Source organism: Mustela erminea, chromosome 6 (genome assembly GCF_009829155.1).
Source record: "Mustela erminea isolate mMusErm1 chromosome 6, mMusErm1.Pri, whole genome shotgun sequence".
NCBI lineage: Eukaryota > Metazoa > Chordata > Mammalia > Carnivora > Mustelidae > Mustela > Mustela erminea.
Genome location: NC_045619.1, coordinates 13,498,797 through 13,512,475, shown reverse-complemented (window position 1 = coordinate 13,512,475; position 13,679 = coordinate 13,498,797). Strand labels below are relative to the sequence as shown.

The 13,679-nt window shown below is 50.2% G+C and overlaps 1 protein-coding gene across 3 annotated transcripts in view; it reads right to left on the bottom strand.

Moving 5' to 3' along the window:
• LARGE1 (LARGE xylosyl- and glucuronyltransferase 1) overlaps window positions 1–13,679 on the bottom strand; it is a 527,449-nt gene that overhangs the window by 218,400 nt on the left and 295,370 nt on the right. For all 3 annotated transcript variants that reach the window (XM_032346463.1, XM_032346461.1, XM_032346462.1), the window contains exon 6: window positions 8,727–8,898. In XM_032346463.1, coding sequence (XP_032202354.1) covers window positions 8,727–8,898 — 172 coding nt within the window. The remainder of the gene's footprint in view (window positions 1–8,726; window positions 8,899–13,679) is intronic.

Below are 13,679 nucleotides of genomic sequence, written 5' to 3'. Positions count from 1 at the left end.
CTAAGCCATCTTTTTTTATTTTTTGAGAGAGAGCACATAAGCCAACTGGTGGGGAGTGGGATGAGGGGGAGGAGAGAGAGAGAATCCCAAGCAGGCTTCATACTGAGCGTGGAGCCCGATGTGGGGCTCAATCTTATGACCCTGAGCAGAAACCAAGAGTTGGATGCTTAACTGACAGAGCCACCCAGGCGTCCCTCAAGGCCATCTTTTAATTGCCTGTGGATTCAACCCAGAGCTGTAATCTATGAGACCCTTCATACCTGTCTTGTCTTATTTGCACCTCCCCCATACATCACCTAGAATCCTATGCTTTATGTGTTCATTTATTTATCTGACAAATATTTACTGAGCACCTACTAAATGCCAGGCAACTGTTCTGATGCCGGAAACGTCTTAGGAACACGACAGACAAGGCAGTATTTACGCATCAGCAAGAACCACACACACACAAGGACCAGGTGAAGCCAGGCGTGTCGAGGCACCTGGGTCTTCACGGCTGGGTGGGTGGACTGGGCCAGCCATCTCGATAAATCCTTGTAAGCCAGAGTAGGAGGTGAAGGATCCTTAAGGAACATGGAAAGAGCAGCGTGGGAATGAAAGGCTGGCATCTCAGGAGACAGGGTGGAAGGGAACAATCAGGCAGACACTCACTGAGAAGCTGAGACCTGAACCAAGACCTGCAGGGAGCTGTGGCAGCAAGACAGCGATCTGGGAACCGGCACTCCCGGCGGAGGGACGTCAGAGCAAAGGACCCGAGGCAGGAGCCTGCCCAGTCTGTTTGAGGAGAGTCAGTGTTTCTTTCAGCGTCTGTCTGCACCGTCCTCTCTGGGGACCTCAGGCCTCTGCGTGTGGCATTCTCCCTGGGAGGGGACATAGAGGCTCATGTCACCATGCTTCTTCCCTTCAGAATCCTTCCTGACCCCTCAGCCCACCTGCCCAGGGCTGCTTTCCCTGGAATAGGATTCTCCCTTCCAAGGTACCTTCCACACTTTCATTAACCATGTGTCCCGCTGGACCTAGAATCCAGGGGTCAAGAGCGTGGCTCAGGGGCCACCGTGTCCGCAGTCCGGGCTCTGTCGTCATCTCAGCAAGATACTTAGAGACGTCTGTGAGGGCTACATCAGACAGCCTCGTGCTTGACACGTGACAGCTCAGAAGAGAAATCAGCCCCGGGAGGGCAGGACTGAGTCTGCCTTATCTATGATTTGTTCTCCCAGGCCTGGGGCCAGTCCAGGGGCTTCAGACATAATTAATCCATGAAAGAACAAGTGAATGAATGCATGTGGAAGGCAGAGCGATGGGGACATGGCGGGGGGGGGGGGGGGCAGGAGGCAGGCGGGCTTCTGTTCCCCGAACTCTCAGGAGCTGCGGGCTGAGGAACAGGGAGAAAACAAAGACCAACATGGTAAAGGGAGTGATCACTGACGAAGGAGTGTGCAAGGCAGAGCCATTTCCCAACTTAACTACCAAGATAAAACCTCTGTGGGGCCATGATGGTCGTATTATTCCCCCACTTTCAGAGAACAATAGAAAAGAGGCTCAAGGACATGGAAGGATTTTTCTAATATCGTGAGAGAAAGCAGATCCCCTTTAAAGTTAATGGGGGGAAAAGAAAATCATTAACACGTCTTCACCAATTTTGGCAGGAACAGAATCCTTGGTGTTGCCCCAATGGTGAGCATCTCGGCTTGTCCAACGGACAAAACATCTGTCTTGTCCGTGAACATCTACCTAAGGAGAGAAGCCAAGAGCCAGCTCCTGACTCCGAGTGGAAGGAGGCACGGACAAGAGACTCAAAGAAACAAGCGGACGAGGAGCATGCAGCGGAAGGGGCCGTCGAGCTTTCCCAGAGGGAAGTCAGGTAGGCGTGAGAGGCTGAAGGAAACGAGGAGCTCGGGTGGTGAGGCAGGAGCGTGATGGAGAGGAGGAGGACAGAGTATCTGACACCACCGCGGAGACGCAAAGAAACGCCCCAGCCTCTGAGTGGAGCCTAACACGAAACCCAAACCCCACAGAGGAGCCTCACCCCGTCCCAGCAGAACCCCGGGGCCTTCGGCGGGAACAGAGCATCACCCACACGACGCAAGCTGGCCCAGTCACCGAAAAGCGCCTCATTTGAAACGTTGTATCTTTTAAGATTTCTGCTTTTCTTCTCTCTAGGGGCAAAAACGGTCTCTCTAGGAAGATGGGAAGAGACGTGAGGTGAGGGCTACCTTCTCCAGAGCAGGCCTGGCCGAGGAGGGCCGGCTTTATCCAGGGAGACCCCATCGGCGCCAGCCTGTGTGGGGCGGTGGCCCTCAAAGCTCCTGTTCGATTCCCTGTAAGGGAGGGAGGTGTGGAGCCTCGCTTGGAGGTCGGCGAAGAGAGCGAGGGAGAAGGATCGAAAGTCAAAGGAAAAGGGGCAAATGGGCTAAGACAGCCCAGGAAGGAAAGGGAAAAAAATAAAAAGGAGACAAGGAAGGAGAAGCGTCCCCTGGGCACCAGGATCCCTTCCCCGAATCTACATCCTTGAGAGACGGCGTCGCTGTGTTCTCTCTACAGGTAGGGGAGCGCGGTGGACACGGTCCGGGGACACCCCAGGACCATCCCGCTGACAAGGAGACCAGCAGGCATTGGAAACCGGATGCCTTCCTTTGCCAGGCTTTTCCCTACTCCCGCAGCTTCCACTGACGGAGGGAGGGAAGGAGCAGCCGAGGCAAGGTCAGAAAGATGCGACCTGGAGAAGTGTTAAGAGTGCCTAAAAACTCCTCCGAGGCAAGTGATCATCATCACAAAAGCTCTACAAATGTCTTCCCCAAAGTAGGACTTTGAAGGTTTTGCACACTTGGAGTTTCCACATTATTTTACACTTAAAGCCACCCCAGCATGGATGGCTTCGTGGACAAAGCTGTGAGGTAATGGAGCAGACACGCTTCAAGGACGTCCGCCATGACCCCACACCCTTTAGTGGGCGTCCTTAGGGAAAAATGGCACAGGGGAAGACTAACTCATACTCTATCTCGGGGCCTCCTCATAAAGACCCTGTTGGCACTGCTCCAGGCTCAATGACGCCCAGAGAAGTCAGGTAACCTGCCCATGGTCACAGCGAGACCCCGATTAGGCCCCCCTCCTACTGACCATGACAAGTGCATGAGTAGAGCTCTTGGGCTCACACCTACTTGAAAGATGATGTGCTGGGATGTCACCAGCTGGGCCAGGGTTCCAGAAACCAAAATTTACTTCCTCAGCTCCTGGGAAAACCACATGTCTCTATGGCCCTGATTTTGCCCCGATTTAGCGCTGTTCTCTGAATGCCTCCCACAACCCGGTTCCTGCGGTCACCTAGCCTGCTCTCATCTACCTAACTTTGGTCTCTCCACAGAGACTCTAAGGTCCACCATCTGCTCTCCCAGGGAGCGCAGGTGCAGGGAAAAGGGTCCTGGATTTAGAGTTGGGTCATCGGAGTTCCAATCCCGGTCCGACAGCCCAAGACTGAGGCCCCGGGCATGCTCTGGAGGCCTCCCTAAGTGTGAGTTCCTGGATCTTGAAGATGGGAACATTCACAATGATGACTCCATGGGAGTGTTGTGAGGATTAAATGAGTTTCATCATTAAGTGCTTCGCAGACTGGTTGGCACAGAGTAAGTGCTTTAAAATGTGAGCTGTAATTAGTCCACGGTGAGTCTGTTCATTCTTAAAACATACCCCCTGGTGTAACCAAGCCGCCCACATGGTGGCACGAGGGGGACGAGCAAGAGGATGTCCCCCTGTGCTCGCTACTCCCACCAGGCCCGTTTGGGGCCCAGAGCTTTACCCTATGGCAACAGACTCTTCATAAAGGGAAGGCATTTCTTCTCAAGAATAAAAATACGACGTTGAACACGGCGTTCTTCTAAAAGCTTCAAATTATGGAGGTACATTTATTATTTATGCTTTCATAACAGCCCCTTCGTATTATAAAATCAGAGATTATTTCCAAAATTTTTGTGGAGTAAAACAACGGCACTCAGGATGGTGGAGAACTCATATCAGGGGTCACAGCTGAACTGGGAGGCGCCCCCCCACCCCCAGACCCAGCCCCCCACTCCAGCCCCCAACCCCAGGCCATCAGGAAGCAGGAGAGGCAGGAGACAGAGCCCAGACTGCACAGCCAGATGGGCCAGGGCTCGGCACTGCTGTGAATAGCTCTTTGAGCAGGAAAAGTGATTCCGCCTCTCTCGGGCCCAGTTGGTTCTGTTTTTCAAATGTACAAAGCTTCTAGCTCAGCCTGGAACAGGAGTCTTTGGGAAACAGTACTTTCCCCTGGCTTTCCAGATACTCGGTTCTCTGCCTCCTCCTCACCCTCTCCATGTGGCTGTCCAATTTAGGCATCTGAAATGTGAAGAGTCCCAACCAAACCAAGCTCCTCTGCGTGCATTCGTGGTGCGGTGTGGCGTGTCAGCTTACCCATCCTGCCCTCTGCTCGCTCTCGGCCCCACATCCAACCAGCAGAACGTCCTGACGCCTCCACCCCCCAAACATACCCCCACCTCTGGGACGACATCTTCACCTGTGCTCCTGCGCCCGGGTCCGGTGGCTGCCCCATCTCGGAAGTGGTTTCCTCGCTTCCTCTTAGGCTCAGATGGGCAGCCAGGATGATCCGTTAAAAACATCAAACAGGTCCCATCACTCCTGCTCAAAAGTGCACAATGGCTTTCCCTTAGCACTGAAGAGAGAGGCACAATCCTCCCTCCGTCTGACCAGGGAGGCCTCCCTGATCTGACCCATCAGCCCCCGTCCATCCCAGGCTCTCCCCAACCTACTGCTCAAACAAGGTTCCCGAAACTTCACATTTGCGGTTCCTTAAGCCTAGGACACTGTTCCACTTTCCTCCAGGCACGCTGGTGTGCCCATTCTCTCAACTTCAGCGTTCTACGTACACATCACCCTTTTCTTTTAGAGAGACAGAGGCAGAGAGAGAAAGTGTATGCAAGTGTGAACGGGGGTGAAGGGCAGAGGGAGAGGGAGAGAATCTTACGTGGACTCCGCACTGAGTGTAGAGTGTGACGCAGGGCTCCTTCTCGTGACCTGAGCTAAAATCAGGGGTCGGACACCCAACCCACTGAGCCACCCAGGCACCCCGAATGTCACCTTTTCTGTAAGACTTTCCATCACCACCATTTAATTCCATTACCATTTAATATTTGAAGAGTAAAACAATGTGTGTGCACCTGGACACACATTCCTCATCCGCTCTCACCAATTTCCTCCAGACCAAGCACGGATCACCATCGAATACGGATTCTGCCTTACTTGTTTATTGTCAGGCTTTTCCCCACTCAACTAGACACTTGCCAGGGTAGGGGCCGGGTGTCTCTTATTCTTGCAACATTCCCAACATTCAGGCAACAATCTGGCCGCCAGATTGTTCAGTTCCGTGGCGGAGCAGGTGGCTCCTCACTCTGGCCATCCATAGCTCATGTGGTCCTTTTAGCGGAGAATCAGTGGCCCTGAAACTCCTCCGGCGGCTGCAGCTGGGGGTAAGGGTGCAGGTATCTGACCTGGGGAGGGAGGCACCCTCCATGGAGGTGAAGTCAAGGCTCACAATGCTACTCACACAATGCTACTCACGGCAGAGGTGGACGGCGGGTCAAAGCCCTTGCTGAAAGGCTTCTTACTAGAGTCTCCAGGTACTGGATTTAGATGAGGGGACTCTCATATGGGATCTGAACACAAGAGCCCCAGATAACGAGCTGCTGTTAAACAGAGAAAAATGAACAAGGCCTAACTGCATCAGGGTCACTCACACCGTTTATGCTGAAGGATGCCAACTGTAATTGCCTTTATGAGAAAGGAAACTCTCCGTCTTGGATCAGAGCTTTCTAAACTCATGGGTCTGGTGCTCAGGGGCTTTCTTCCTGTTCCATGACCTGGCTCCTAATCATTCCAGTGTAGAACAAAATAATTACAAAACAACAACAACAAACGCCCCCCCCCAAGACCAAGCCTTCCCCAAAGCGTGCCAGCTGGAGAAGAGCAGAGCCTCCTTATTTTCCTTTCGCCCCCGTTATTTTTCCCGGGAGAGTTAAAGTGGGCATGGGAGAACCTCAGATGTTTTCATACTCCTTTGCTGGTGATAAGATAAAAACATACGGCAGCCTGCCTTGTGTGTGAGCTCCTTGAAGGCAGGTGCTGTGTTCTCGACAGTTTTGGATAACAGCCGCATCTAACATATTCTTCTGCCCAGCAGGGGCCTAACGAGTGCTAGAAACAAACCAACGAAAGAATGAACAAATAAAATGCAGCCCATTAACTCAGTTCCTTGCATTCAAGTGCCTCCATCCCAGTCCTGACCTTGGCCCATGTACTCTGCTCTGCCCCAGGATCCCAAGCCTTGGGCCAGCAAGCACCCTGGGAGCCCCCCCCCCCTTCCACAGATATTGGGGCTTTACCACCATGATTAGACTATTGCTGGTACTGGCTTCAGAACGCCGCCAGCACGATGGCAGGTCCTTGCTGGGACAGAATAAATGGGATTTCCCAGCTACAACGCTACGATGAGTGACCACCTGTTCCAGGGGGTTTGCTGGGTCACACTTCTCCAAGGGAGACTTGCAGCTTTAAATGCATCCCGCAGGTCTCCGTTCTGGGGAAACGGGCTCTGCTATGGAAGCCAGCATGCAAGAGGTTAATTTAGGGAGTGGTTTTGGGAAAGGCATCTGGAAAAGGGAGGGAAGAGGACTGGACAGAGGGAGCAATCCAGCTGTGACTGGCTTCTCACAGCTGGCCCTGCAAGATTTGACATCCCTCAGGAAGGGGGCATGGTCAGAGGCACCTGCCTCTTCACCTGTGGCCCTGTCCCAAGGGGCTGACAGCAGAGGGCCATCTGCGGGCTGCACCCCCAGCAGCTGGAGTCAAAGTCCTTCACTCCCGAAGGGGAATGTGGGCACCAACCACACACAACTGCTTCGCCTCTCCAGCAGGTCAGAGCGTGGTGACCACCTCCTCTGTGATGCCCTCCCAGCTGCCTTCTCCAATCCCCCCAAGGAGAGGTGGTAACTCTCATTCTCATTCAGCTCTTTATTTCCGGAGCCCAGCATACAAGCGACACCCAGTGAGGCGGCAATAAAGGTCTGCTGAATGAACACAACAGTGCGTACTGGACATGAGCGTGAAAACGGGAATATCACAGAATCACTTTTAAAAAACTGTCGCCCGGGGGCACTTGGGTGGTTCCGTCAGTTGAGCGTTTGATTTTTGACTTCAGCTCAGGTCATGATCTCAGGGTCATGGGGGCTCGACTGCCTGGGATCCTCTCTCTCCCTCTGCCCCCACCCCCAATTAAAAAAAGAAAAAACAAAAAACCTGTACCCGAGGAGTTCAATGTAGTCAGAAAAACAAACAGAAATGACGGGGGAACTTGATAAGAGATGCACACAGAAGCACATGATGTGCATTCCGGTCTCAGCTCTGGTTTCAACTCTGCATGCCTGCAAGCTTCAATGTCTTCGTGACTTGAAAAGACAGATCCTAGCATTCTAAGAAGAGACCTGAGCTGAGACACATTCAGCTTCAACAGTTTTGCCAAACGACATCTTTCTTAGTGTCATTACTGACATGAAGAAGGAAAATAAGTGTTGATCCTGACCAGGGGAAGAGTCTGAGGGTCAGAGTGTCTCCCCCATGATATGCTGAAGGCTTTTTCCAATTAGCCTAGAGCTAAGAGTCCCCACCCCCATGCACCCCCCACTGCCCCAAAGAAGCAGGCAAAGATGGGAGTAGGTGAGGAGTTTACTCTTCTGTCCATGAATGGAAACAGAAACCAACTGGAACATCTTGTGATTTATGAAAATGCTGTGATTTTAAATCACTGAGTAGTAGTCCACCTTCACAGGGTAAGGAGCTACAGAGAAGCCGGAGGAGAGGTTTTAAACATGTAGCCAGAATGCAATTTTAAAAAGAAAACTAAGAAATAAAGAAAAAAAAAAAAACTCACTCCCAAATTTCTCTCTCATTGCATTTGTCCAATATAGAGAAGAATGTGTAAGAATGTAATTTTAAGGAAGACATCTGGAGGAGGGATTAAAATAAAAGCCCGAGATTTGTGCTAACTTGGCACTTTTCCCACGCATTCAAGCCAGAGTCAAGTACTCCTACTGGGCTCCCAGTTCCCCACCACATAATCTCATACACCTTGAGGCAGTGACAAAAGCTACAGTAATGGCTAAGAAAAAACTAACCAGACAAGGAGGAACGTCTTATAAAGCCAAACGTATATACCTCCTTAAAGTGATAAACCGCAACATTAATGAAAGCAAAAGCCGTTAGAATATTTTCCAACACTATAATCAATACTCATCTCTACCAACTCAAAGGTCTTTCTCAGCAATCAAAGCATCATTTGATTAAAAAAACAACAACAACCCAGAACTGATAAATGCAGGTAAGTCAACACTTAATTATCTGTACACAAAATATACACATTTGACCTTTATCTCTTACAGAGCGACCTAAACTGGGTTCTTCCTATGAGCACTGACATGACCTCTTCATTTACTAAAAAAACGCAAACAAATTCCAGTTTGATTCGAAAATGCTTCAAAAGCCAGCAGAGTTGACACCTAACTAGATTTCTAACTCCTTGTCCATGTCATTAGCATGACCTCATTAAATGTGGGCTTCACATAAAAAAATAAAATAAAATAAAATCACTGTACTTGGCATGACGACACCTTCAAAGATACCAGGAAAAAATGGGCTACAATTACCTTTGAACTTGTGGAACACAGCCCACAGCTCTGCGATGTCAGTGGCAAAGGTGATATCCGTGTCAAGGACAATGACCCTCTCCAGGTTGGCAGGAAGAGTCTTGGTCAGGACGAGCTTCATCAGACCATAAATGCCTGAGTAGTGTTTGTTGGGGATCCAGGAGACTTCAGACTACATCAGGCAGGGAAGAGGAAAAAATAGAAAAAAAAAATCATTACATTCATTTTTTTTGCATAAATATTATAAATAGTGCCTGGTACATAAGAAGTATTCAATAAAAATTTGCTGAATAAATGAATATTTTCTTAAAGATTCGTTTATATAATTTATGGTTTGGCATGTGAAGTTTATTGGAAGAAAATGCATCTGAATCAAGGGAGAGGAAAAGCAATATTTATGATATAACTATTATTTGCAGATGCTATGCTCAAATTTTTTAAATAAAATTTTTATTATAGAAATTATATACGCTCTGCTTGACTTATTTCACTTAAGCAGAGGAAAGCACTTATCATATGATTTCACTTACACGTAGAACATAAGGAATAGCATGGAGGACATTCAGAGAAGAAAGGGAAAAATGAAAGGGGGAAACCAGAGGGGGAGATGAACCACGAGAGACTATGGACTCCGTGGGCTTTAGAAGGAAGCGGGTTGGGGGATGGACAAGCCTGGTGGTAGGTATTAAGGAGGGCACCGGTTACACGGAGCACTGGGTGTTTAACGCAGACATTGAATCATGGAACACTACATCAAAAACTAATGCTGTACTGTATGGTGACTACCTTTACATAATAAAAGAAAAAAATTATATAGGGTCACTGGAGAAAAGAAGACTATGTGACAAAAGAATGAAAGCATAAAAATGGGATCATACTCTATTGTTGTTTTGCAAATAGTGCCTAATGGTTCCAAGGTAGATCTATTTCTTTCAATCATATGTTGTCATTAAAGACTGCTACTTTAGCGGCATCATTCAAGTTTATGCTTATGTATGTTTTCGAGTTTTAATTGGACCAATTAGTGTTGCTCTGTCTTCTGGTTCTCACACATACAAGAAACACTTGATCATAAGCTACGCAACACTCTTCACTGGGGAGCGGGAGAAGACACACCCACAGACAGTAATGAACAGCCCACGGAGAGCCACCACTGAAATCCTCCCCTGATGCAACAGGACAATCAAGGTCCCACAGGTGGGTACATCTGTCAGCAAGTCACACAGCTCGGTACCACCTGGTACCTAAAAACAAGGCTGAAAATAATACCAGTGTGCTGAGAGCTCTCAAAGGAACAGGTCATATGACTCTACAGGCTCTATCCTAGCTGCCCTGGGGAGCCTTGATGCAAGCCAAAACACACTTAAATTCTTCCAGAAATTAACACTGATCATGGAACTGCTCTGCGGAAAATGTGGCCACCTTACTGAGATTCCAAAAAACATTTACCCCTTTTGTCCCTATAATTCCATTCTGAGGACACCGTTCTAAAAAAAAGGCACATTTAAAAATGGGAAACCAGTTTTATTCCCAAAAATGTTCATCACCATGTTATAAAATAGAAACAATCCAAATGTCCCAAAACTGGACAGTTAATTAAAACATGCTTTTTAAAAATCTGATAACATATTATTTTAATGGATATGAGCAATGTAGATTAAGATGTACTAAAAAAAAACCCCAAAAAACAAAAAAGAAACTTGCATGTGATGTTAAAAGAAAAAAAGGCAAGTTTTTAAAAATTTCTTTTGCTTAATAACCACTATGTATAATCAAACAACAGGAAAACACATCCACCCAAACTCACGCAGAGAAAGAAGAAACAGAAGCAAGGAATCAAATTACTAATAGTGGTCATTGGGGAATGATGGGTCCCTCCTCTAGATAAAGAGGTATGTGTTTTACCACACTTTTCAACTTTTTAAAACAAGCAGCTACTATCATTGTAAAGAAAAACTAAGCATTGCATTCTTTTTAAACACACCATCATCGGTGATGGTGGGGAAATAGGCGCGCAGACGCTGCCTTGGGAAAGCCAGGACAAAGGACCCCGTGGTAATTCACAGAATCCAGGCCACGCCTCACACCCACTCCGGGTTCTGCATGCCTCTTTAGTTTACTTGAAAATACCGTGTCGGGGCACCTGGGTGGCTCAGTGGGTTAAGCCTCTGCCTTCGGCTCAGGTCATGATCTCAGGGTCCTGGGATCGACCCCCTCATTGGGCTCTCTGCTCAGCAGGGAGCCAGCTTCCCTCTCTCTCTACCTGCCTCTCTGCCTACTTGTGATCTCTGTCTGTCAAATAAAATTTAAAAAAAAAAAAAAAGAAAAGAAAGAAAATACCATGTCAGCTACTCCTTATCCTCTCAATACACGTGCAATTTTGACCAGGGGAAAAAAAAGAAAAATATGAAGTGATGGACAAAACCATTCACCACGCATCAGTCTCAGGAAAAGAAACTTGAACTCTGTCTGTTGTCCCATCACCATGTTCCCGGGCAGCATGAAGGAGGGGAAGCAGAGACAAAAGCCAAAATCTGAATCCCAGCCCCATACATGGTGTTGGTCTCCCTAAGCCTCAGTTTCTTTCCCTGTAAAAAGAAGACGACACGTATATTACGTGGTTCGTGCAAGAATCAAAGGAGACGGAAGGGTTCTAGGGCTTTACACAAAAGCCCTGCAGAACACGGAAGCTCCCACCTTTCTCCTGGTCCCCCCCACCCCCAGCATATCAAGTGTTTGCTTCCTACTGAAGGGGGCACGGGGCTCCGGGGCATGGCACAGTGTTAAACCTGGTTCTGCAGCCAGGAACAGGTGGATCCTGATTCCGGCGTCCCTTAACGGCCACCTCACCTTGGACAAGTTTGTCCGGCCCGAGGTTCTGTCGTCTATAAAAGGAGTTACCTGTACCGTGTGCCCCCCTCTATCAGTCAGGGTGTGGGAGGAGACAGCACACTCCAGCTGGGTGGTCTGAGGAAAAGGGGTTAATAAAAGAACTCCTGAAGCAGATGTGTAATTTAGAGCCAGCAGCAAGGAACCATGCAGCACCTGGGAAGACCAAGAGTGGGGGCCGTTATCCTCCAAGGCCCAGAAGGCTGGTGCCGGCTGCCGCCGCCGGAATGTGGAAAGGGTGGCCACCCGAATAAGCCACGAGGCAGGAGCCGTGAACTTCGGTAGAGGGCCTCGGCCAGCGTTGGGAATCTCATGCGGCGGGACAGGGAAGGCCTCTCACTCAGCCCCTCTCCCCTCCTGCCCAGGCGCCCCCTATACAAACCCAAACGGACACAGAGCCATGGCCCGAGGCAGCAGGCTCATGGGGCACGGGGTAGGGTGGGGACGGGCCCGAGAGCGGCACCCGGAGGGGCAGACCTGTCACCGCACCGAGTGAATGGCACCAAGACCACAGCTGGAGGCCTCCTGCTGACTCCATCCGGCACGCTGTCTGTGAGGTGGGCGGGCGGGCACAGAAGGATGGACACAGAGAAGGACAGACGGACCGGCTGGGTGGGTGGGCGAACGGATGGATGGACAGGTGGGGAGGTGGGCAAACTACGCGTGGGAAGGTGAGCGACTTGTCTACCTCCCCTCAGTGAGTAAGATGCACAGTCATAGAACCTGCCACGGGAAGGCTTGCCTTCCCTCCCGCAGCCATGTTATCCTTCCTCTGGAGCCGGCATCCTGACGCGCCGGCGGCTTAGATCTCAGGGCCGCGGGCTCCTCCAGGAAGGGCCTCCAGTGGGCTTTAAAAAACTCCTCCTCGTGAAAGCTCCAGCCTTTGGAACTCAGCTCAGCCGCTTCTCTCTCCCCTGAGGACGGGCCCGAACCGAAGCTTGGCAATCACGGGTCCACGCGGCAGCGCGGTGCTATTTAATCAGACCTTTGATTAACTTATTCATCTATTTTGGTTACCATCAAAGCAGGAGAGCTGGGTGAGGACTGAACACCAGAGCGCTGGGCTGAGCCATCTAATTAGATCGCCCTGACTCTCGGCTTTATTTTTAACACACATGTGAGGCCCTCGGATGCATCACTGAACAGTAGGACGACAGGAATAAATTAATCTCAACATGAGCCCGGGCCGGAATGTCGCCCCAAGTCCCCAACTGATACATAATCAATTAAGGCAGAGCGTTCAATGAGAGGTAAAGGAAGCATTCGGAGGAGTTTGTATTCAGAGAGAAAACCCCAGAAAGAAAACCGAGGAATCTTTGGGGGGATAGAACGTGTGGTAAGAAGCAGATACGTTTATTACAAACGATCCTCTCTCTTCGAAGTAAGTATAGTGTGTCCCCCACCCGCGCCTTGTCGTCTAATCCTGCTCCCCTTTCAAGCCTCAGCTTAGAAGGTACCCCCGCCCCTCCCCGGCCCCCACCACGGGTCGCCGCCTCCCCAGGGCGCCAGGCTGGACCAGGGCTCCGCGAGCGAGCTGCCTCCCCTCCTCCAGCACAGCGCGCCCTCACGCTGGGTCTCACTGTCCACATCTCCCGCCTGCTCTGGGCTGGAACTCCCTGAAGCAGGGACGATGTCATCTGCTGTGGTAACGACACAGTCATTACTTAAAAAAACGGGGAACGTGCATGACTGCAGAGCTGGCCAGGCCTGGGTTTAAATCCTGCCTCTGACGTTGAATGCAAGCAGCAGCTAAAACACCTGTAACCGCTGCAGCCCAGGGTCAGTCGGTCCAGGCGACAGAAGACACGGGGCTTGCTGAGCCCCCAACGTCCGGCCGTTAGCCCCAGTTCCATCATTTTACCTCTGGGAGGCTTGGCTGTCTCATCTGCAAAATAGGGGCTTGGAACACTCGCTCTGCAATACGGCTGGGAGAATGGCAAAGCGTCTGGCCTGGTGCTGGATGCCCAGTCGGCCGCAGCAAAGGCCAATCGGCCTCTCCCGGTAGAGGTCTGTCCACACTGTAGAGGCTCAGACGATTCAGGATGTTGAGCGGGACAAAAACAG